Raw genomic sequence first — 25,637 nt, forward strand, 5'->3', positions numbered from 1 at the left:
AGCTGATGGTCCGGCCAGGTCTTATTTTCAGGGAAACATGGTAGTTAATGCTGAACTATAATTGTGAGTTCAGGCAAGCTACTCAGACCCTTGATAGTAGCAATTTGTTAGTTTGAAAATTTAGCAGTTTATATTAGATGATCATAAAGTTTATCTTTAAATTTCTCTGCTTCTGTGAAAATCATAACAGTTATATGTATAATGATTATTGTGCTGCATGCTAGTTAGTCATAAATGAGGAGCAATTTAATTTATGCGTTTATTCCATTTACTGACCTATCCAAGCTTTCTGGGCTAGTTGTTGGGAGGGAAGTTAAATGAAGCAGGAAGTTGCCTTTACGTCTCTGTTAGTAAGATGCCTTCAAGGACGCACTGGTCAGATGTTGGCTGTTCCTCAGTACACAGTACCTAGGACCCAGTTCCCCCTCCCAGATCCAGGAACCAGCACAGACTACCTTGAATTGCTACTTTTTCTAATTGCTAAATCACCTCTCTGCCACTTTGCCTCCCTATCTTCCCTTTTGAGAATTTTTGGCTTAGGTGTCTCCCCTTTTATTCTTTTATTCCAGATGATTGCCTAGTTACATGGTGGGGGCGGAGATCAAAAAGTAGTTTAGCAGCGCAGATTGCTTTTTAAGACTAAAGTTGGAGTGGGATGGGGAGGGGAGGTTAATGCTATGGACCTCCAGAGATAAGAGCATTCTGTTCCTTGACGATACTACTAAGGTTTGAGTTGGGGAGAGAAGGAGATGGGAAAAGTCATGCACTCCCATTCTTCCTCCGTTTCTGCTAGAGACCAATTACTGCAAACTGTACACTCTTGAATTTATCATTTTCCTTCTATCCCCTGCTAACCAGACGTTACAGGGGAGGCTAACAGAAGAGTTGAGGCTAGAGAGATCTAGGTGGGTTAGACTCAACCATAGCTCCTCAGCTCCATGGTTACACTGGAGACACATCGTCAAGAAATGCTTTGGGACAGGAAGTGTGTATGGAAATGTTTGTGCTGTGCGGGATTTATCCTAATGATGTCTCAGAGACCATTCAGGATGTTTACTCAAGCTCCATGATGGCAAAGCTTGGTTTATAATATCCCTACTATGCCTGGAACGTAGTAGGGACTTAATATAGTATATTTTTAGAATAAATGATTGAATGAATTACGAATGAGTTCTAAGTTCACTTTCACTTTACTTTTATAGGCCTATAAACCTCAAAGATTTACTGCTGATGTTATTGAATAAATAACTTTTGCTAGCAATGAAATACTACGAGGGTTTGTGGGAGAAAGCTTTGGCAGTAAAGTATTAGTGTTATTTCTTTGTTTCTAAGATACATTCAGTACACTTTAACTTCTGTGAAATTGGGATGTATCTTCCAGTCAAAGGGATTGTATAATCACAATGGCTGGATTTGAAGTAGAGTTTTGCTAGAGTGGCTTTGTGTTTGTTTCTGCCAAACACTTGGGGACATTACTGACTTGAGGTCACTTTAAATTCTGTTTGAGGTGTATCAGACCACCTTGGTAAGTATGAAGTCAATCTGCATACTTATTTCAATATTGGCTTGTGGTTCAGATTCTCAGGAGTGGTTTTGGGGTTTTTCTCCCCATCTTTACTTGGTTCCATTGTTGAGATGTGAGCAGTTCATTTCTGTTGTGTGGATTTGTTTTTCATTCACCTTTTTACATTAGTGGTATTTAGGGTCTTTAGTGTTCCCAAACAGGGATCTCCTGTTAGGCTCCCCGTCTTGAGCATTTTTTTCCTCATAATATAATGGTCTATCTTACAGTTGATGACATTTTAGTGAAAGGCAATAAATATAATTATTTAAATCCGCAGAAGCACAGATCAGATTTCTGAAGGCCAAACTCCGTGTCATGCAGGAGGAATTGGATAATGTTGTATGTGAATGCAATAAAAAGGTAAGTTTTTTAAAACCGCTCAACATAAATGCTCTAATATTCAAATTTTAGGAGTCATTTCAATTATATTTTTAAAATAGCTTCATTGAGATATAATGCTCATTTAAAAGTTGAATTCAAAAATTGTATGTAAAAACTGAATTTTATTCTGTTCTGAGATGCTGAATTTGCAGAGCTAAATAATTTAAACTACTTGTTAGCAATTAGAATTCTCTATATTTAACTTACAAGTGTAAGCTATTAAACACAAAACATCTGACTTCCATTTTTGAAGATGAAAATCAAATATCACATGAATTTCCTTTTTGTTTTCCTGCTTTAAGTTTTGATACCAAATCTTGTGTGTTTTTTCACATAATCTATAATTTCATAACTATAGGAGGGTGAAATTCAGGATTTAAAGTCTCAAATAAAAAATTTTGGAGAAGACTGTGTGAGACAGCAGCGAACAATTAATTTGCAACAGTCTCAAACAGAAAAATATAAAACTCTTTTCGAAGAAGCAAACAAAAAATGTGATGGACTGCAGCAACAGCTGTCTTCAGTAGAAAGGGTAATTATATTGCTATTTTTCCTAACCTAATACCAAAGATGCAGTAAAACATTGAAGTCACACATTTATATAGACACCACTTTTGGTTAGTTATTTTGTTAGTACTGACTAAAAACTCTTCCCCCACATATGGGAGAATAGTTTTTTTAACAGCTTTATTGAGATACAATTCATATACAGTACATCTCACCCTTTTAAAATGTACAATTCAGTGGCTTTTAATGTATTGGGAGTTGTCCAGCTATCACCACTATCAGTTTTGGAACATTTTCATCCCCCTCCCAAAAGACACCACATACCCTTTAGCCACAATACCCTAACCCTCTTCCCCCAAACCCTTCTAGCCCTAGGCAACTTCTAATCTCTTTCTGTCTTGATAGATTTGCCTATTTCATTTACATTTCATATATTTGTGTATATTAGGTTAGTGCAAAAGTAATTGCGGTTTTTGCAATTTTTAATATTTTAAACCACAATTACTTTTGCACTAACCTAATAGAATCATACAATGTGTGGTATTTTGTGACTGACCTCTTTAGCTTAATACAATGTTTTCAAAGTTTATCCACACTGTCTAGCATTTATCAATACTTCAGTCCTTTCCATAGAGTATATAGCTATAACATGTTTTATCTGTTTATCAGTTGATGGACATTTGAGTTGTTTCTACGTTTTGGCTATTTTGAATAATGGTGCTGTGAACATTCATGTACACGTTTTTGTGTGGATGTGTTTTCATTTCTCTTGGGTATGTACCTAGGAGTGAAATTGATGGATCACATGTTAACCCTACATTTAACCTTTTGAGAACCTGCTGACTGGTTTCCAAACCAGCTGCACCATGTTTACATTTCTACCAGCAGTGTGTAAGAGTTCCAGTTTCTCCACATCCTAACCAACACATGTTAGATTACCTGTTTTCATTATAGCCATCCTACTGATGTAAAGTGGTTATCTCATTGTGGTTTTGATTTGCATTTCCCTGATAACTACTGATGTTGGGGATCTTTTCATCAGCTTATTGACCATTTGTATATCTTCTTTGTTCAGATCCTTTGCCCATTTTTTAAATTGGAATTTTTAAATTGTTGAGTAGTAAGAGTTCTTTATATATTCTAGATATAAGTCCCTTATCAGAGATATGATTTGCAAATATTCTCCCACTCATTGGGTTGTCTTTTCAATTTCTTTATGGTGTTCTTTGAAGCACAACAGTTTTTAATTTTGAAGTCCAATTTATCTAGTTTTTCTTTGGTTGTTTGTGCTTTTGGTGTCATATCTAATACTCTAAGCCTTTGCTGTCCTATATGGTAGCCACTCACTAGATGTGACTAGTCCAAATTGTGGTGTTCTATAAGTATAAAAAAATCAGATTTTGAAGACTAAATACAAAAGAGAATAAAGAGTGTAAAATCTCATTTAATACTTTTATATTGGTTATATTTTGAAATAATATTTTTGATATATGGGGATAAGTGAAATATAGTATTAAAATTAATTTGACTTGTTTCTCCTTAAAATGGCTACTAGAAAATTTTAAATTATATATGTGGTTCACATATTTCTATTGGTCTAAGAAATCTGGACAAGTGGTCTAAGAAAAAAAAATTGTATCTGGGAAACAACCATTTAAATTTGTATTGACACTTTATCATTGTCATTATGAAACTAAGCTCTGGTCATATCTCTTCTCTAGTCTTTTATGATCATGAAACCTTGCCTACATCTTAATTCTTTTCTTGTTCTTGGCCTTCATACCCAGCCCTGTGCATTCTTTCTTCCAAATGATTTTCATTTATCTCTTTTCAATTCCCATTGCCACTCACTACTTAATTCAAGCTATTATCCTATTTCTGAATCCTCCTCACTGGATATTTTATGTCCTTTTTCTTTTCCCTATCCTTTGTATCCTGTATTCTATCAACAGATTAATATTCCCAAAGGACTACATTGATTATAACTCTACCTTTTATGGGCAGAAAAGGAACTAACATTTTTTGAGTGCTATGTGCCAGGTAAAACACATTTTACAGAAAGGGAAACTGAGTCTGAGAGGTTAAGCAAATTGCCCAAGGTCATAGAGGAGTGGCAGAGCAGGATTCAAATTGTGTTTGTCTGACTCCAGAGTCTGTGTTCTTTCATCATAGTAGTATGTACATTTTTGCTTTCGGCTGTTTTTGTTCAACATAATGTTTTTGAGATTCATCAATGTTGTGTATTCTGTAGTTCACTCCCATTGTATTGCTGAGTATTTATGGATTGACCACATTTTGGTTATCTGTTCACCAGTTGATGGGCATTTAATTTGATTCCAGCTTTGGACTATTAGAAATAAAGCCACTATAAATTTTCATGTATAGGTGTTTTGTGTAGACACATTTTTTTTTCTGTGTAGACACATCCAGTATCATTCATGATGTTGAATAAATACCTAGGAGTAGAATTTATGCGTATTATGGAAAATGTATGTTTAACTTCCTAAGAAACTGTGTTCCACAGTGATTGTACCATGGAACATGTACATGTACCATGTACATGATTGTCTCATTCCCACTCGCAATATATGAGAGTTCCAGTTACTCTATAGCCTCATCAGCACTTGGTATTGTTAGTCTTTTTAATTTTAGCCATTCTAAAGGGGCAAAAGTAGTAACTTATTATAGCTTAATTTGCATTATCTTTATAACTATACGTCTTGAGCATCTTTTCATGTGTTTATTGGCCATTCATATATCATCTTTTGTTATGTGTCTGTTCAAACCTTTTGGTCATTTAAAAGATAATTGAGTTATAGTAAAAGTTCGTTGTGTTTCCTCATAGAATCCCTTAGCTAGAATATGTATTGTGAATAGTTTCTCCCAATCTGACTTGACTTGGCTTTTTAAATTTTCTTAACAATATTTTTCAAAACGTAGCAGTTTTAAAGTTTGATAAATTCCAAATTTTTTTTTGTAGTTTGTGCTTTTTTCATCCTATTCAAGAAATGTTTGCCCACCTTAAGGTCATGAGGATTTTCTAACATGTTTTAAGAAGTTTTATGGTTTTGGCCTTTATGTATATATGCATGGCATATAACTATTAATAGATCTATGATCTAGCTTAGTTAATTTTGTGTATGGCATGAGGACAGGGTCAAGGTTCATTTTTTAAAAATGCAGATAATCAGCAGCATTTGTTGAAAATACTATCTTTTTCCATTTAATTACCATGGCACCTGTGTAGAAAATGAATTGACTATATTTGTAGTCTCTGTCCTGTTACATTATTCTATGTGTTCATTGACCTGTTTGTTTGATATAATTCAATGGTAAAACCATATGGACTGGAGTTTTCTTTTAGGAAGGATTTTAATTACCAATTTCATTTATTTAGTGCATATAAGTCTATTTTCATTTTCTGTCACTTTTGAATCAGTTTTGGCAATTTGTGTTTTTCAAGAAATTTTTCCTACTCATCTACGTAGTCAAATTTATTGTCATAAATTTGTCCATAATATTCATTATATTTATAATGTCTATATGATCTATAATAATGACCCCAATTTCATTCTTGATATTAATAATTGTCTCTTCTGTTTTATTCTTAATAAATCTAGCTAGATACTTACAATTTCATTGAGCTTTTCAATGAATCAGCATTTGGCTTCATTGATCTTTTTTTTTTTCTGTTTGTCAGTTTTCTATTTCATTAATTTCTACCCTTTAGCATTTCCTTCATTCTTATTTGGGTTTAATTTGTTCTTATTTTTTAGGATTCTTACAGTAGAAACTTAGATAATTTTCTACTTTTCCCCCCTAATATAAACATTTAAAGCTATAGTTTTCCCTCAACAGGCTACTTTATCTGCATCGCACAAATTTTGATACTCTTTTTATTAAGTTCAAAGTGTTTTCTAATTTCCTTTCTGATTTTTCTTGACCATTGGATTATTTAGGAGTGTATTGTTTAATTTCTAAATAATTGGGTATTTTTCGTGTCTTTGTTAATTGATTTCTAATTTAGTTCTGTGTTGTGAGAACCAACTCTGTATTTCATTCTTTTAAAATTTGTTCCAATTAGTTTTACGGATCAGTATTTGGCCTATCTTGGTGAGTGCCTCATGTGTATGTGAAAAGAATATGTATTATGCTGTGTTCAGTGGAGTGTTATAAATATTGAGGCCAAATTTGTCAATAGTGTTGTTCAAGTGTTTTATATTCTTATTGATTTTTGACTTGTTCTATCAATCATTGAGAGAGGGGTGCTGGTGCTGGTGCTAAATTCTCTGAATAGAATTGTGGATTTGTCTGTTTTCCTTTCAGCCATACCAGTTTTGGCTTCATGTATTTTCAGTCTCTGTTTTGGTTGTTTGTACACTTAGGATTATAATAGTGTTTTGATTATTACCACTTTGTAATTATGAATACTGTTTTTTAAATCTTGGATAATATTCCTTGTTCCAAAGTCCACTTTGTCTGATATTAGTGTAGTAATTCCAGTTTTATTATGATTAATGTTTGCATGCTATGCAACATTTTAATACTGAAAATGGGTTTTTATAGATAGCCTATAATTGGGTTTTGCTCCTTTATTGACTCTGACATTCTGTCTTTTATTGTAATGTTCAGACCACTTACATTAATGCAATTTTTGATGTTTAGGTTTAAATCTACCATATTGCTATTTGTTTTCTATTTTTCCAACTGTTTTCTGTTACTTTTTTCATTTTGAATTGAATATTTTTTATTAGGTTGGTGCAAAAGTAATTGCAGTTTTTGCAATTTTAATCTTTTAAACCACAATTACTTTTGCACCATCCTAATAGTATTCCATTTTTTTGTAGTGCTACCTCATTTATTTCCTTTCTTTGAGGGATCAACAATCCTAATGTTTTTTCAGTATCTCTAAACAGTTATTTAACATATTATGACAGTTTTTTTTCCTAGTTGTTTGCAATGTGTTTTTATATTAGACCATTATTATTTCATCACGGCTCAAAGCATTAATCTCTGTTTTGTTTTTTTTCTGGTGAAATTAAAGTCAGTAGTACACTGCACAAGTCTCTGACCATGGATCATTTCCCATGGACACTCTTATCATTAGTAACTTACCTTTTAAAAGAAATGTCTGCTTGCTTGTTAATCTTGCTGTAGTTAAAACTGAGTTCTTTTTCATGTCCCAAAGATGCTTTGGTCTTTTCTGTTTTCATAGCAAAACTCCTCAAAAGGATTTTCTCAACTTCAAGTCATTTCCTTATCTTGCAAAGAAAGGTTTTTTCGTTTTTCCTATTTGTATCCTGCAAAGCCATGATATTAATGGTACGTTATCTTTGTTTAATAGTGCATAGTTTACAAATTGCTATCATATACATATGTAGTTGTGTACTCTCACAATATTTTAATTATATAGATCTACCCCTTCCCCTGTGTTCTTTATTTCCTTCTTCCTCAGCTTAGGTTCCATGATACACAATTATCCATTGTCTGTATTCTTAACTTGCCTGCCAATGTAGTGTATGGGCAAAACCCAACCCTGGTTAGCCTAATTTTCCCCCTACTGCAGGTCTCCTCATGACCAGTGAATTATGGCTGGACAAAAATGCACTGCCAAGTGGATTGGTACTACTTTAAAATTATTTACAAATATCAAGTGTAATGCCATTTTCCTCTTCCACTTTCTGAGAGGCCAGTTCCCTCTCCTACTTTCAGAGGTGATTTTTTAAACAGGTGATCTTTTCACCTCAATTTACCAATACCTCTTCCAACCTTCCCATCCTTAGTTCATGACTGTCCCCTATTTTACTCAGAAAAGAGAATCAAGAGATAACTCTTCCTCATCCTATCACTAAATCTATTGACTTTTCTGCCTCTATGCTCATCTACTCTGCTTTCCCCCTCGTTACTACCTCTTCTGTCTAAAGCTGATCACTGTACACTGGATCCCATGCCTGCTCTTCTACTTAGGGACTTTGTTCCTGTAATTATCCTTTCTTCTTCTTCTTCTTCTTCTTGCAAAAATCAGATTTACTCTATTTATTGGATTATTCACATTAGCATACAAACATGCCATAGAACCTCCAATGTATATATTTTAAAAACCTGTAGCTTTCACAGCTACCTCCAGCCCTATATCATTGTTCCTCTTTACAGTGAAGCATCTTAAAATAGCTGTCTATATTCAGTGTCTCTATTCCTCATTTGCCATTCTCTTCTGCAACTACTCCAGTTAGGCTTCCATCTCTACTCTGCCTCTGAAACCATTCTTAACAAGGTCACCAGTAATCCACATTGCCAGTTCTAGTCAGGTGTTGTTCCTCATGGTAATTTGTATCTCAGCAATATTTGACGTAGTTGATTACTCCCTCATTGAAACAATATTCATTTAGCTTCTGGAGCACCACAGTCATGATTTTCTTCCTAATTTTCCTTACTTTTACATTTTGGAGTACCCAAGGCTCAGTCCTTGGATCTCTTCTCCGTCTACACCCAACTGTGAGATGCTCGCATTCATTCCCATGGCTTTATGTGCCATCCATATATTGATCAACCTCACGTTTCTGTTTCTTGCTCTGAGCTCTTCTTTGAGCTCCAGACTCTTACATCTTGCTGCCCACTTGCTATCTCTACTTGGTATGTTAAAATTCATGTCCTAAATGGAGTTCTTCCTACCTGCCTTCTGTAAACCTGCTTCTCTTTTTCTCTCTCTCAGTAAAAAACGTTGAGTTGTTCATGCCAAAATCTAAGAGTCATCTTGATCCTTCTTTCTCCACACCTACATCCAATCCATCTACACGTCCTGCCAATTCTGTCTTCAAAATACAGAGTTAACTTGAACCACGTCTCAGAAACACATTACCTCGCCCCTAGCCCAAGCTAACTCTCTCTCATATCATTCCAATGACCTCCTAGATTGGTATTCCTACACGCAGTAGCAATACCACAATAGCTAGATGAAGCCTTAGAAAAATCTCTCTCTCTCTCTCTCTCCTTAAACCTTCCAAAGGCTTCCTATGTCATTCAGTATAAAATCCAAACTACCAGGTCCACCTAAGCTCCCACTGCCTGTATCTCCTACCTTAAGACTTAGCACTATGCCTCTGTCACTCAGCAGAAGCCACATCGGACCACCTAAGTGATCTTTGAATATGCTACCGTGTTTCCCCGAAAATAAGACCTAGCTAGACAGTCAGCTCTAATGTGTCTTTTGGAGCAAAAATTAATATAAGACAGGGTATTATATTATATTATATTATATTATATTATATTATATTATAGACCCATCTTATATTATAGTAAAATAAGACCGGGTCTTATATTAATTGTTGCTCCAAAAGATGCATTAGAGCTTATTGTCTGACTAGGTCTTGTTCCTCTATAATGCAAGCTTTATGAGATGAGGAATTTTGGTTAATTATTGTGTGCCCATCTTGAATTATACCTGGCACATAGTAAGTGCTTGATAAATGTGTTGAATAAATAACAACTATTAGGTAGATATTATTTCTCCCAATTTCAGATGTGGAAACTGAGTCTATCACAGCTGGCAGGCTGTCAGACTTCAAGTTTATTGCTTTTTTGTTCTTTAGCCAATTGTTTCTAGAATCTTATCTGATTATTTGTCCTCCTCTGATTATCCCTCATCTGAATTACTATGGTGATTTGTGTTACTCTTAAAACATGGCTACTGAGACATACCTTTTTCTCTTCTTGTCCTCTTATAAATGCTTTAAAAATAATGAGAGAATGACAAATTATTTCTTCTTGGATCTTATAGTATTTGATGAGTTTTAAAGTTAGACTTGATGTCTTTTTAAGCATCCAGCTTTTTCTTTTAAACTAATGTAAAATTCAGGGCTTAAGATTTTTAATAAATTTTTTTCTCTAGCAATATGAAAACTTAATTTTTTGTAACAATAGATGTACTTTATTGAGTATTTTTCAGGATGCAAGCTGTCATAACAATATTGGTATCCTGTCTGTACTTTTTAAAAACTACTTGAGTATTACTGAAAATAGAAATGTTTTCAAGTTTTTTATAAGGTTTTTCCCTTTCTTTAGTGGATTTACTTATACAGGAAATCTTTATTTCCTAATTTACTATTCTTCTGTCCTTTTTCTTGTTCACTCTCCCAAGAGAGGGGGCAGGCAGTGTTGCTTCGGGAGTAGGGGGACATCATGTGGTGAAGGATGGTTTTCATTTTTCTGAGAAGTAGCTTACACAGACAGGGAGAATGGTGGACTTCGTAGCTAATGAGACTGTGCCTTTTCCATGTGAACAGTGAGATAAATCAAGCTTGGTCTTAGTGTAAGCTACCACCCACAAAGCTGTGAAGGAGGCTGGTGATAGCAGATGGCATCCATACACAGTTTGATTTGTTTAGAAACCTACATAAAGAGCAGCATGTGTTTTGTTTTGTTTTCCCTTTAATTACTCAGAGCCAGGGAGATCCGTTTTCAAATAAAACATAGTGATTCCGCCAGGAGAAAAAAATTATAAAGGAAGGAAGCAGACAACTGTATTTTTAACTCCATCATTTCAATTCCATGATATTTATTGTGGTCTCTGTATAAGACTCTATACTAGGCATTGTCGGTTATGCAAAGAAGAATGAATTAAGTATTACAGAATAACTTCCATTCAGTAAACATGTCATTAGTGCCTCTTACATGCCACTAAAGTGCTAGGAATATAGAAATTAAGACAGTTCTTGTCCTCAAGGAGCTTACACCAGTGTGTGGTGGGGAATGAAGTACTAAGTGGATAGATTCAGTTCCACACAACAAGTACTATAATAGATGTATATCAAGATGCTATAGAAGCCCTGAAGAAAGGGGTTACCTAATCCAACCTGGGAGGATAGTGAGGAAGATAGTAAGGGGATGCTTCTGGGAGGAGGTAAAACTCTAGTGAACAGCCCTAGCTGAGTCTTGAAGGATGAGTAGGTGCTAGCCAGGTAGAAATGAGTAGGGAGGGATCAAGACAGATGGAAGAACATGAGATAAGGCTCAGAGGGAAGAAGCATCATGGCTGTTTGACCAAGATCCAAGAACTGCTGATACAGCCAAAGGTAACATCTATGGCAGGAAATCAGATTATGGTGCCAAATTATGGTGGTTTGGAGTTTATCCTATATGTTCATGTTTCTTCATGTGTGGCCTGTAGACTCTCTGTAACTGCATCTCTTAGAATATTTGCAGAAGTGCAGGTTTAAAACCACCCCAGTGTATGGAAAATAAGCCATAGGGATCTGTTGTTTTTACTCAGAATTGGGATTTCCCTATAAGGCTAATGTAGTATGCTCTGTATTTAACAAATTATTATTTTTTAATGATATACCTTGTCAGGTTTACACAAACAGTATATATGAGAAAGTTTGTGCTGTACATTGGTGTTTTGGGAGGTTCCAAAGTAAAAACCATAGTTATAAAGAGTTGCTTATAAAATATAGAGGACATGTATATTGTATCTTGTGGTCAATAAAAAGAGGCCAAAAATTCCAAACAAAAAGTACTTTGAAAGCCTAATTTGCGACTATAAAGCTATATTTTCCTAATACCTACTCAGGGTAAGAATTCCGAGACCTCTATCACTCAGTGCTCAGCCTCTAGCCGTGTGTGTGTGTGTGTGTGTGTGTGTGTGTGTGTGTGTGTGTGTGTGTGTGAGAGAGAGAGAGAGAGAGAGAGAGAGAGAGAGAGAGAGAGAAAGCGCGCGCGCGTGCGCACGTGCGATTTGGGAGAAAGCAAGGGAAATGGAAAATGTGCCAAAATAATACAGGAAACATTTATAAATGTTCCATATCTCTTTTACTTTACAGGAATTAGAAAATAAAAGAAGACTACAAAAACAAGCTGCCACTAGTCAAAGTGCCACAGATGTTCGCCTTAATAGAGCTCTAGAAGAAGCAGAAAAGCATAAATTGGAGCTAAGTAAATTAAGGCAAAATTACAAGGTATGGAAAAATATTAAATAGTTTTGTTAGTGATCACCTTTGGTAACTTCCTCTTTTATGAAAGGGTCAAAAATAAGTTTTTAAGTTATAATTCTTGTTGTCATAGTGAACATGTCTCTTTTCAGAAGAAACAGATTCGTTATCAGTATGTACATTTTCAATAAGTTAGGATTTATTGCTTGGGCTATTGCTATATGTGGATGATAATGCAACTGTTTGGAGGATTCATTCCTTTTTTTATCCAACAAATCTTTATGCATTCACTTTTTCACCCAACACATAGAATATTGGGCCCAAATATTATATGTCAAATACTTTTGTAATCTCTGGGAATAAATGGTGGGATCAAATCTCTTGTGTATCTCAAGTCTGTTATATCCTTCTTTGAGCCTCAGTTTTCTAATATATAATGCAAGAGGCTATTTTCCAGGGCAGTGGTTCTCAAACTTGAGCATGTATCAGAATCCCTTGGAAGGCTTGTTAAAACATAGATTGCTGGGCTCCACCCCCGGGGTTTCTGATTCAGTAGGTCTGGGGTGAGGCCTGAGAATCTGCAGTTTTAACAAGTTCCCACTGGTTCTGAGATAACATTTTGATAACCAGTTATAGAGTTATTGTAAGAATCACCATTGTACTCCAGTATCTAGCTAAAGATTGACCTAGAATTAGCACTCAATTCCTAAAATATCTGTTGAATAAGTGAAGGCTTAAATGTCGAGTGTATTTAAAACTGTTTTACACTCTATAAATATTGGCTATTAGTTTTTGGTTTTGTGTCAAGCTAAAAGTGATGCTCCGTTGGAATCTCTTCCTTAGGACAATATTTAGTAACTTAACAATGGCTTGGGTGATGAAATTAGGAGCCACTCTCATTACATACACAAAATGACATGGTTTGGATTAAATTAGTAGCATTATAGGGTATAGAACAAAACTGATCTTGGTAAGTCCTCCAACATGTTAACAGAGGCAAATATGACAGTGATTACAGAGTTTTAAGACATCTTCTGTGAGGCAGTTTATATTATATGATCAGACTGTACTCATATTCAGGAGCCATCAGTGATGGTATGGTGATGGGGATTAATAGAAGTTATGAAATGAACAAGTTAGGAAGTCATTACAAACTTGCTGATAATTAGCATGTTATTAGAGTATTATTTCCAATTTGATGCACTCTAAAGGGATTTTGAAGAAAATGAACTGGAATAACCAATGACGTCAGGATTTGCTAATTCTGTTTGTAGATTTGATCTCTATTTTAGCACACATTAGAGAAGTAGAAAGAAAAACTTGTTTCCATGACAACAGATAACTCGCCGAATTCTAGCCAGCCATTTTGCAAATTCAAGTAATGAGACTTGGTATGTGAGCATCTCAGTTTGAAACCATCAATTTACACACAATTTAGGTGTGTTCAAGACACACTTCCCACCCTAGGCCTGCATTGGGGGTGACTGATTTAAACAGGTGAAGTTTTGTGTGTATATTGCTTACTATTTACGATCAGGTAGATATTTTGAGATCAGAGTTCTTAAATGTAACTGATTTTAGATTTCTGAAAAATCTGTATGTGTCTTAAGTTTCTGATTTTTCAATTATTTTGCCTTATTTCTAACTTTTAGAAGGATGTTTTTGGGATATGCAATCAGTTTTTCCTTGGAGTCTAATAAGTATATAAGGTTTTCTTTTCTGGGCTGGTATATTTTTTTCCATTTTAATTCTTTGTACCTTGCTTCTCATTCTGACTAGACATGTAATTAGGTAAGCAATTAAAATTAAATTTATTCTCCACAGAGGTTAGGAAACAAGTGATCTGGTTTTAGAATAACTTAAAATGAAGTCAGTCAACTTAAACCAGATGCTGCATAAGTGCAGGAACCCCAACTGTCCATTCACTGCTGTGCCTCAGTGCCTGGAACATAGCTATTGCCTCTGAAACACACCGAAGGAAGGAATGATGAAAGACAACTGTGTGATGTTCTGACAGGAATTCTACTTAAAAACGGGGCATTTGATTTGATGGTTGTTTGAAGTTCATTTGAAATATGTTAACCAAGTCCATGTCACTGCATTTAGGAACAGATAATTTTAATTCTGCATTAATTCACTTAGAAACATTTATGAGGGCCTGCCAGATCTTTACTAGAGGCTGGAGATACGAAGGTGATAAAAAATAAAAGTGGTACTTACAGTGAAGAAGTTGGATGTTATTTAGACCATTCATCAAGCAAAACTAAGGGGCAACTGTGATAACTTCCTTAAAGGAAGTTAGTTACATGGTGCTTTAAGCAGGTAGCCAGGTCAGTGAATGCTTTTTAAAAATGTAATTCTAAGCTAAGACCTGACTGAATAACATAGGAGTCATGTGCCAGGAGAAGAGATTGTGGACGCATTGTCTATAAAGTGCTTCAGAGCTCTGCCAGTTAATTTTTACCAAGATTACAAACTCAGTCTCCCTTGTCAGGGGCAGTGGCAGAATTCTCTGCTCAGCTCTTTAGACCAAAGCTGTTGCTTTTTGTGGGTTCCTGGGAGTCTCACCCTGTACCTGTTATTTAGGTATCTGCCAAGGATTTGAGGGAAATATATGTGCAGATTTTGAGGATCTCCTTCTTTGCAGGTTTCTCACCTGGAAATTTCTACCACCCTGGCAGCCCTGTTCCTTTGTTAGCCCAATAAGACTGGGCTGCTGCTTTTTGCTTAAGGTCTGTGAACCCATGAACTGGAAAGTGCTTTCAGAAGCCAACTGAATGTGGATCTCAACAGTATGCTTCACTTACTATTGATTCATCTGTTCCTTCAGATGTTTTTAAAATTGTGTTCAGAGTTTGTATTTGCTACTGTCAGGAGAGTTGGCCTAATAAAAGCTACTTTGCTATTATTGGAATTAGAACTTTAAGAATGTTTTTTAAAATGTGAGATTTGAGCATCATTAAAAATTATCAAAGAGAAATTTACCAGAATTTTTATATTTTAGTTAAAAGTTTCTATAGTTTCTATAATGTTTTTCTTCCTTTTGTAGGATATAGCCAATGAAGAACACAAAAAAATTGAAGCATTAAAATCAGAAAACAAGAAGCTAGAAAAACAAAAAGGAGAATTAATGATAGGGTTCAAGAAACAATTAAAATTAATTGATGTTTTAAAAAGGCAGAAGGTGAGTCTACCCTAAAAAACAACGTTAAACCATAGATATTGTTTGGACCTCTCTACTAAAATATTTACTATTTGTACTTTAGGTATGTTTGACATGCTTAGGCACAAAATTTTATCAATATATAAGATTTATATGTAATGTTACCCAAGCAAATGGACATTTTCATGAAAGTAAATTAGTAATGTGGAAAACGGGACTGGTAAATACAGTATGGGTATTCCCTAACTAAAGAAAGTACCCTATACAAAAATATCTATTATCTTAGAGGAAAATTGATTCCAAACTACTGTTGTTCCATTCGCTACATGAGTTACCTGGTAGTGAGAAGATATGAATTCATTGTTCTGCCACCTTCTCTTTTGGCAAAGGTTAGGTATTACAATATTGAACTGTTCTCTCAACAGTAGGTTGGTACAATCCCACCATTGAACAAATAGGCTTTTTTATAGACTGACCCCTGAATGTAATTACCGTTTCAAATATGTGTATTAGAATTACAGTTCACAGTCCTACAACAGAGATTATAATTTCATAGCATATTATACATACACTTTTACAATTTTCCTGTGATCTATTCTTGATACTAAATTAGACAATATTGATTTTTTAAAAAACAGATGCATATTGAAGCTTCCAAGATGCTGTCTTTCACCGAAGAGGAATTTATGAAGGCACTTGATTGGGGAAATTCTTAAGTCATCTACTTAGCCTCTAGAACCGACAGTGTGTGGTGGATATACATAACGTGTACTGGTTTGAATTATTTTTACTCTTAATAATAAAGATTCGATAATGAAATCAAAAGAATTCCCTGTTTATATTGGGGGAATATAATATTGGGGGAATACAAAATTGATATGTAATTAAAAAGAAATATTTTGTAAAATAAAGCAATAGGAATTTAACTTTTGATTCTGCTATCTTATGACCTACTAGCCCTTTCTCTACTGTACTTTATGTTCTGGAGATTCAGCTCTAGATAATTTAGTTTATCTGAGAGAAATTATGTCTTTAATATCTTATTGACAATTAAGCACTTTGAAAGTTCTCACCCTTTACTTTTCTCCTCCCTTACAGTAGACAGAAAAGGTGTTTTTTTAAAGACTTTTTAACACTATTTACATTAAAATATTAATGTTTAAAAATACATACCACGTGAATAGAGACTTAACTTTGGATTAGTGTGCTAGGGTGCCATGAAAGTACCATGGACTCAGTGGCTTAAACAACAGAAATTGTCTCACAGTTCTGGAGGCTGGAAGTCTGGTCAGGTGTCAGCAGGGTTGACTTCTTCTGAGGGCTCTCTTGTTGTTTTTTGGAAGGCCATCTGCTCCCCATGTCATCACATGTCAGAAAAAGAGGCTCTAAACCCAAATTAATTCTAAATACTTATTTCCCTGGACAAATCAGGGAAGTAAAATTCCTAAACACAAACAGAGAACTGTAGCCTGAATGGAGATACAGAAAAGCTCTGCACAGTAGCAGTGGTATGGAGAAGATAGCCTCCTGGGTTTGGCCTACAGTCTACCAAGGGTACCAAAAAAATGTATTTACATGACTTGGATTCATCTTTTGTTATCGGTATATATTGAATATTACAATTTTAATAGCTTTTTCCTTTCTTAAAATGTGTATACAGCGGTACCTCGGTTTTCGAATGTAATCCACGAGTTCTGAAACGTTCGAAAACAGCCGGCAGCTCGGCCTCAGGATCTTGCTCTCAGTGGAAGCCGTGTGACATATTTGACTTCTGAGTCATGTTTGAAAACTGAAGCATTTACTTCTGGGTATACGGCGTTCATAAACCAAAATGTTTGTCACTGGAGATGTTCGAAAACCGAGGTACTACTGTACATTATTCTTGCACCCTCTGTATTGCTATACATGGAGTGTTATAATATGGTGGTGTTATAAAACTCAGATAGTCAAATCACTCAGTAATTTTAATTTTTATCAGAAAGCAAACGTTTTCTTATACATAAGGGTTTACAAATGAAATACAGAGGTGTTTTAGAAAAATCCATATAGACAAAGGAGTCCTAGCACTGAACTGTAAAACAAAAGTTACACTGACATCTAGTGGTAACACACAAAGGAATCCAGGTTTTACCAAATCTTGATATCACTTCTCTTCACAAATTTCACTCCTTTTCTGATATGCTTTCCTAAACTCTTCACCAAGCTTATCAATATCATCCTCTTTTTTGAGTACTCCCTACAAGAAAAATGTTTTGAGTTACTTTTAATGCCATAACATATCACCAAATGCTTCTAAGACTAACAAATAGACATGAAATTTGTAACATTATCTCCAAGATAATGAAATCTATTTAATAGATTTATGAAAAAATAATTTTCTGAAAATTATGACCACACACACACACCGAATATTCTTTGACTGACTTGATTTCTCAATTTATCAGTTCCGTTGTTGGAACTTGTCATAGGAATCTGGGCTCTTCTATTTTACTACAATTACTACTGCTTTGATTGGCTGAATGGGAAGGAACTGAATCTGCCCTGTACTCTGTTGAAACAGCGCTACAATACGATATGAGGGGCTCAGGTGAAGAGACTGAGCTTTGCCAGGTTCCTGCCTCAGTTCTATGGCTAATCAGCAAACATTCAGTCTTATAGGAAAGAATCCAGGTTTGGAGTTAAGCCATTTAAGTAAGCCCTTTGAAATTCTTTATTCTTTTCTTTTCCCTTACAATAAAAGGCTCTTTAAAACAAAACAACTTAAATATTTACTTATAATTAAAGGATCTAAAGAATAATTTAGGTCATTTGGGACCATTAGGACCTAAAGGATAAAAGTCATTTTAGGATATCAGGTTTATTAGGCTCTCTCCCCATCTCCACAACTATGTCCCTACAAAAATATCTAAACCTTAAGATTCTTCCAGAATTTGAAGTCTATTTCATGGAATTTATCAGTTCCACATGGCTTTTATCGTTAATACATCATTTTATATTCATAATCCTGTCTAAATAATTAGACTATAAAGTCCTGTGGACAGTCAGTAATTACTCATGTTTCTCTTTCTCCTTCCTTCCTTACTTAGCACTGAATTAAACACAAAATATGCACTCGATCCTTCCAACTGAGTAAAATACCAAATGGCATAATTTCTGTATTTGAAGGGTAGAGATTTTATATAAGAGTCTAGATGTTTATGTGGCCTATGAAACTCAGTTGTTATTTTGTAGTCACAATGTATCTCAGATGTGCGTGAAAATTTGCTATCTTCTTTTAAAAGCTGAGGTTACCTGGTACCTAGTTATAACACAGCCTCCTACTATAGAGCAGATCTGTCACAGACTAAGTTCAAGTACTGATTACAAGATTTTCCTATATATCATCAGCTTTGGTGTACAGAGTCTCACAATTACTTTACGGTAGTTACAGTAGTTTAGTTTTAGACCTCCTATACTGAAAAGGGAGAAAAGAATCTCTAAAATTTAAATTCAACAAATCTAGCTCATACTTCTAAAAATGTGCCAAGACCAACTCATTTTGGAAATGTTCAGTGACAAGCCAAGATCCCACTGCTGCTTGGTGACAGCAAGAAGTGAGTGAAAACCCAGGCCGTCTGGAATCCTAAGCCATGGTTTCCTCCACTAGTAGAGGTCATGAGCATTACACTTTGAGTTAAATCTTACTTACTTTAGGGAGATAGCCTAGTAATTTTACAGCATGTTCTTTGAGAAGTTTTAGTCTTTCTTCTTCAACAATTGCATTAATATAGCCTTGTCGTCTTTGCTGCAACTGCCACTCTTCCAGTTCATGTTGCTGGAAATGTAAGTAAAATTTTATGGTCACAAAGTACAAAATGTTTTAAAAACTTATCAAAACTACTTTTGCAGTGAATTAGATAAAATTGATGAACTATTTTTTGACATTTCAAAAGATACTAGATAGTATGTATATATATCTTATATGTATTATATATACATATCTTTTACAGTCACTAAACTATTCCTTTAAAGTTACAAGAACAATAATTATGACTGGGATTTTAGGGAGGCAAGTACATATTTTCAGGACAATATCTTCATTACCCAGGAAAAAATGTTTGAAGAAGTTATTACCTAATTAATTGAACAAATATTTATTGAATGTGTACCATGCAGCAGGTGCTGAAGGCAGCTTACAGTATAAGACCAAAAAAAAAAAAAAAAAAGGATAAAACAGAATAGGGATATCTAAAAGACAACTATTCCCATATATTTCAAGTTTTAAAAAGCCTGTATGAAGCACAAGAGTTCTACAGGGAGAACCGGTATTAGGGCCAAGTTCTGAATATTCAACCACACCAAGTCTGTGCCACATGATACGGAAGAGAGGACTCGTTTTTAAAAATTCTAGGGATTAAAAGAAGACTTATGGAAATGTACCCAAAAAATCCTGTTGGATAGGGAAGATGCTAAAGGCAGACCACTGAAATAGTGATGAATTTCTGCCAAGAATTACATTAAAGTAGTATCAATGCAAAGCTTTTCTCTGAAATAACTAGTTTACTAGGGTCACTATTTCTTCAGACCACTCTTTGTCAAAGTCATGGAAAATAGAAAGGAAAAAAAATTATAGGATTCGTAAACAGATATCTAACATCATCTGGCACATAAAAGGTTCGCAGTTAATGAATACAGGAGGTGATTGCTGTTAAAAGATAGTAACCAAAAAAACGCCACCAAAAAACAAAATATTTTTTCTTACTTTGGCTGCAAGGAACTGGTTGCGACGCTCTTCAATAAGTTTTTCCACAGCCCTCTTGTGTTCTAGTTGCTTCATTCTTTGTTTCTGAGCATTCATTAATTCTATTCGATCATCTTCAGCAAATTTAGCTAACATAGCTTTTCTAAAGATTTCCTCTTCCTCTTTTGCAGCTTGTAGTACTAGTTCCTTCAAGGCCATTTGGTCTATAAAATTTTGCTTCAACTCCTTTTGCTTTCTCAATTTCTCTTCTGCTTCTTCCTAAACAAAATATATATAAGTTCATTCAGTAACTGTTTCTTTATAGCAGATTTATAAAATGTAGGAGAATTTGGTTAAGCTTAGAATTGTGTTAACAATATGAAATAAAACTAAAAATGCCTTTTCAAGATAATATTTTTCTTTGGGATAATGGGCATATAGTTTGTGTTTATTTGCCACAGAGTACATAGAAGTCAAATGGCTCACTGAACGGTAGAGATACTGTCTCAGCCTTAAATTTCTCCAGAGATTCTCATAATACTTTACACATAGAAATTTAGTACATATTGAACCAAATGAACTGCTGCCATTTCCCAGCATCCATCTCCCATGCAAATTTTAGTTTAATCCAGTGAAGACATCTAGCTGAAAAATAAGAAAGTGTTTGGCAAAATAAAACAATTTGTTACATTTTTTTCAACTAGAAAAGAGTTCATGTACTCTGTTATGTCTGGGTCAGGATTATATTGTTATATAAACTGCATAATTTTCAATCCTTTTCTGTGTTCTAAAACCCATTATGTGTTTTGAGAAATAGTTGTTCACTGAATGTTTGAAATAATTTTCTGTAAAACTACTCTGAGCCTGCAAACTTTTAGAGATATCTTAGTCTGGGTTTTCCTCTGAAAGCAGAGCCTTAAACAAGGACTTGTACATAGATGTTTTATCAGGGATATAATCTCAGGGAGCAGCGCAGTGACAGAAAAAGTGAAACAGAGAAGAAAGAAAAGCCAACACGGGGGTACCTCACTGAGCAACTTAACCACCATGGGTAACGGAGACTTAATCCTGCCAGGACCTGTGAGGAATGCATGGAACACCTTTCAGGACCTTCCTTCCTCCGCGCCTTCCCAAAGGCCAACAGGAAGAAGCATCTGTCCTTTAATTTCTGTCCATTGTTTTTTGAGGGATATCCCAGAGAATGTTAATTCCCTGCTCCTACTTACACGCCCACACTTTAGGAAGCTGTCAGCAGAGTCAGTCTAAGCCTTCACAGCTGTCACTAAAATCAGAGGTGAGGCTGACAGCCTGTGAGGCAAGGCACAAAAGTCTTTTGATATAGGAAATATCCTTAATAATCTTATTTTACCTGATTCTTCTACATTTTTTGAGACCACTATATTTTGAAATCAGAAAAATGTGCCATTGAGATTTTCAAATTACTAGTGTACAATTGAATGACCTTTCACTATTTTTCTAATCTTTTTTATAGACTCTTTATTCCTTCAAATTGTTTTCACTTTTTTCTTTGTATATCTTTTCCATAGTAAAAGCTTTCCCCTCCAATATTAACCAAGTGGATTAATTAATGCTAATGATTTCTGATTTTCAGTTTATTTCCACCACTTGTATCTTTACTATTTCCTTCCATATTCTTGTCTCATACTTGAATTTGTATTGTTTTTCTAAGTTACTGAGTTGATTGCCTAGATATTTTTCCAATATTCTTGTTTAATAATTAATTGCCTCAGAGATCGGTTTTATAAAATCTGATAGATTTTGATATATAATAATCTCATCCTCTAAATTGTCTGCTAATTTTCTCTTCAACCAATGTTGAAAAGAATAGTTTTAGATTTTCAGTTGGTAGGTTGAATTATTTGTTATTAATTTCTAGTGGTATTAAACCCTTCCCCTTGCATTATTCTGGTAAATTTTCTTTGGAGCTCTAGCAGCTTTTAAAATTATGTACTTCAATGCAACATTACATGGAAGATTAAATGTTCATTATTGATTATACCTTTTATCTGTGATATGTGGGTTAACTTTATGTTCTACTAATGTGGTGATAACCCTCCTGTTTCCCATTTGTTTATATATATATCTGTTATATCTTCATCCATCATTTAATTCTTAACATTTTGGGGTAATTTGATATTAGATATATATAAGAGGGTTACATTGTTTTTAAAAAGAAATATACACATTATATTCTTATATGCAGTTAATCATTAAGAATATACATGCAATAGGTTTTGATATCAATACATGGTATCTAGTTCTTCCTCAATGAAGAAACAGTGTTATCTAAAATAATGTTTTGATATAGCTGAAAATATTAAAAATAATATTTAAAAAAACATTTAATAGCTATACTTTAATAGTTACACTGATAGCTATACTTTATTGTGTACTTGACTATTCATATATCTTGTTTTATGAAGTGTGTGTTCAAATGTTTTGCTCATGAAAATAACTGGGTTCTTTATAGTCTATTATTGAGTTATAAGTGTTCTTTATATATTCTGGATAAAAGTTCTTTGTAAGGTGTATGTATAGGGAATATTCTCTAACAGACTGTAGCTTACATTTTCATTTTCCTAACAATGGTGGAAACTTAATTCTGATGAAGCTCAATTTATAAACTTTTTCTTTTATGGCTCATGCTTTTTTTATCCTACTAAAAAGTCTTTGCCATTCTCAAGTTCATAAAGACTTTTTTCTGTTTTCTAGAAATTTTGTATCTTCAGCTTTCTTATGTCTCACTCATTTTGAGTTCATTTTTGTATATAATATGACAGAAAATAACAAGTATTGGCAAGGAAGTGGAGAAAAGAGAACCCTCCTACACTGGGAGTAGGAATGTGAAATGGTGCAGCCACTGTGGAAAACACTTGGGCAGTTCCTCAAAAAAGTTAAACACAGAATTACCGTATGACGTAGTAATTCCATTCCTAGGTTTACCCAAAAGAATTTTTTAAAAATATTCAAACAAAAACTTCTAGACAAATCTACATAGCAGCAACATTCACAATAGTCAAAAGGTGGGGGTAAAAAAAATATCCATCAACTGTTGAATGGATAAACAAAATGTGGTATATCCATACATTGATTTTTCAGGTTGGTGCAAAAGTAATTGCGGTTTTTGCAATTATTTTTAACCTTTTAAACCACAATTATTTTTGCACCAACCTAATATTAAGCCAAAAAAAAAGAAATGAAGTACTGATACATGCTACAAAATGGATGAACTCAAAATTATCCTAAGGAAGAAAAGGCACCTTTTTTTTTACCTCAATAAAAAAACACTTTGTGAAGGGAGAAATACACAAATCCACAATTATGGTTAGAGACTTCAACAACTCTCTCTCAACAATTGAAAGAACGAGATGGAAAATCAGCAAGCGTATAGAACTCAACACCACCATCAACCAACAGGATCTACTCAACATTTAGAGAATATTTCCCCCAACAACAGCAGAATACACATTGTTTTCAAGTACCTACCTAACAAATTTAAAGGAAATGAAATATATTGTGTTGTCTGTCCACATGGAATCAAACTAGAAATCATTAATTTAAAAAAAAAACCCAAAACCAGGAAAACGTCTGGACATTTGTGGGCTAAGCAACACACTTTTTAAAAAATCCATGCTTCAGAAAGAAAGTCTCAAAAATAAAAAAAATACATTGGAGTTAATGAAAATGAAATTAAGACATATCAAAACTTGTGAGATGCAACTAATTAAAACAACATTGAGGGAAATTTATAACACTAAATGCATACATTTAGGAAAATACATTTATGGCACTAAGTTCATACATGTAGGAAATGTCAAATCAATAATCTAACCTCCTACCTCAAGAATCTATGGAAAGCAAAGTAAATCCAAAACAAGCATAAGGAAGGAATAATAAAGCACAGAAATGAATGAAATTGAAAACAGAAAACCAATAAAAAAAATGAATGAAGCAAAAATGAGCAAATCAGACTACATCAAACTATAAAACGTCTGCAGAGCAAAGGAAACCATCAACAAAATGAAAAAGCAACATACTGCATGGGAGAAAGCATTTGTAAATCATATCTGATAAGGGGTTCATATCCAAAATATATGAAGAACTCATACAACTCAATAGAAAACAACATATCCACTTAACAGAAAACGGTTGGAGGACCCGAATAGACACTTTCTCTGAAGAGGACAGCCAGGTGGCTAATAGACATTGGAAAAGCTGCTCAACATCACTAATAATCAGGAAATGCAAGTCAAAACTACAATGAGGCAGCATTTCACACCTCTTAAAATGGCTATCATCAAAAAGACAAGGTAAGTGTGGGCAAACGTGGAGAAAAGGGAACTTTTGTGCACTACTGGTGTAATGTAAATTGGTGCAGCCACTATTGAAAACAGTAGGCGGTTCCTCAAAAAATTAAAAATAGAACTACCTTACCATATGATCCAGCGATCCCACTTCTGGATATATACCCATAGGAAAGGAAAACAGGCTATTCGAAGAGATATCTGCACCCCATATGTTCACTGCAGTCTCAGTCAATAGCCAAGATACGAAACAACCTAAATGTCCATCAACAGATGAATGGATAAAGAAAATAGTTGTGTGCATGTGTGTGTAATGGAATATTATTAAGCCATAAAAAGAAGGAAATTCCGCTATTTGTGACAACATGGATGGACCTTGAGGGTTTTATGCTAATGAAGTAAGCCAGACAGAGAAAGACAAATAATGCAATGGTAACACTTATATGTGGAATCTAAAAAACAATGGTCAAATTCAGAAACTGAGTAGAAAAGTGGTTGCCAATGGCTGGAGGGTGGGGGAAACAGGAGGAGGTTGGTAAAAGAGTATAAACTTCAGCTATAAGATGAATAAGGCCTGAGAATCTAATGTAAAACATGGTGACTATAGTTGAAAACACTATTGTATAATTGAAATTTGCTAAGAGAGAACTGTCCTCACCAAAAAAATAAAATAAATATGTGAGGTGATGGATGTATTAATTAACTAGATTATGGAGAATCCTTTCACAATGTAAACATATATCAAATCACCACGATGTACACTTTAATCTTACACTTTTATGTCAATTATAACTCAAGAAAATGGAATTAAAAAAAGAAAATCAGTGAAATTGAAAAACCTAAGTCCAGAGTGACCAAATAAATGAAGAAACAAATGACCAATATCAGGAATGAAATATGGGATAGCACTAGAGACCCCACAGACACCAAAGGATACTAAGGGAATAGTATGAACAATTCTACAGACATAAGTTTGAAAACTTAGACAAAATGGGTCACTTCTTTGAGAAATACAAGTAACTAAAACTCACCAAATATTAAATAAGATAAT

At 34.4% G+C, this 25,637-nt stretch overlaps 2 protein-coding genes across 9 annotated transcripts in view; one reads left to right on the forward strand and one right to left on the reverse strand.

Annotated features, from left to right (window-relative positions):
- Positions 1-16,316, forward strand: part of TEX9 (testis expressed 9) — a 33,968-nt gene extending 17,652 nt beyond the window's left edge. For 5 of the 6 annotated variants that reach the window (XM_088797225.1, XM_088797228.1, XM_088797227.1 and 2 more), the window contains 5 exons: positions 1,842-1,924; positions 2,304-2,477; positions 12,271-12,405; positions 15,428-15,562; positions 16,180-16,316. In XM_088797225.1, the coding sequence (XP_088653351.1) occupies positions 1,842-1,924; positions 2,304-2,477; positions 12,271-12,405; positions 15,428-15,562; positions 16,180-16,257 (605 nt within the window). In that variant the 3' untranslated portion in view covers positions 16,258-16,316. Of the gene's footprint in view, positions 1-1,841; positions 1,925-2,303; positions 2,478-12,270; positions 12,406-15,025; positions 15,111-15,427; positions 15,563-16,179 lie in introns of those variants that run through there. The other variant, XM_088797226.1, reaches the window with a different exon arrangement.
- MNS1 (meiosis specific nuclear structural 1) overlaps positions 16,021-25,637 on the reverse strand; it is a 66,795-nt gene continuing 57,178 nt past the window's right edge. For all 3 annotated transcript variants that reach the window (XM_074327709.2, XM_019732322.3, XM_019732323.3), the window contains 3 exons: positions 20,283-20,540; positions 19,230-19,355; positions 16,021-17,777 (listed from right to left, as the gene is read on the reverse strand). In XM_074327709.2, coding sequence (XP_074183810.1) covers positions 17,685-17,777; positions 19,230-19,355; positions 20,283-20,540 — 477 coding nt within the window. In that variant the 3' untranslated portion in view covers positions 16,021-17,684. The remainder of the gene's footprint in view (positions 17,778-19,229; positions 19,356-20,282; positions 20,541-25,637) is intronic.

This window comes from Rhinolophus sinicus, chromosome 3 (assembly GCF_057876585.1).
Source record: "Rhinolophus sinicus isolate RSI-liver-muscle chromosome 3, RSI-T2T, whole genome shotgun sequence".
NCBI lineage: Eukaryota > Metazoa > Chordata > Mammalia > Chiroptera > Rhinolophidae > Rhinolophus > Rhinolophus sinicus.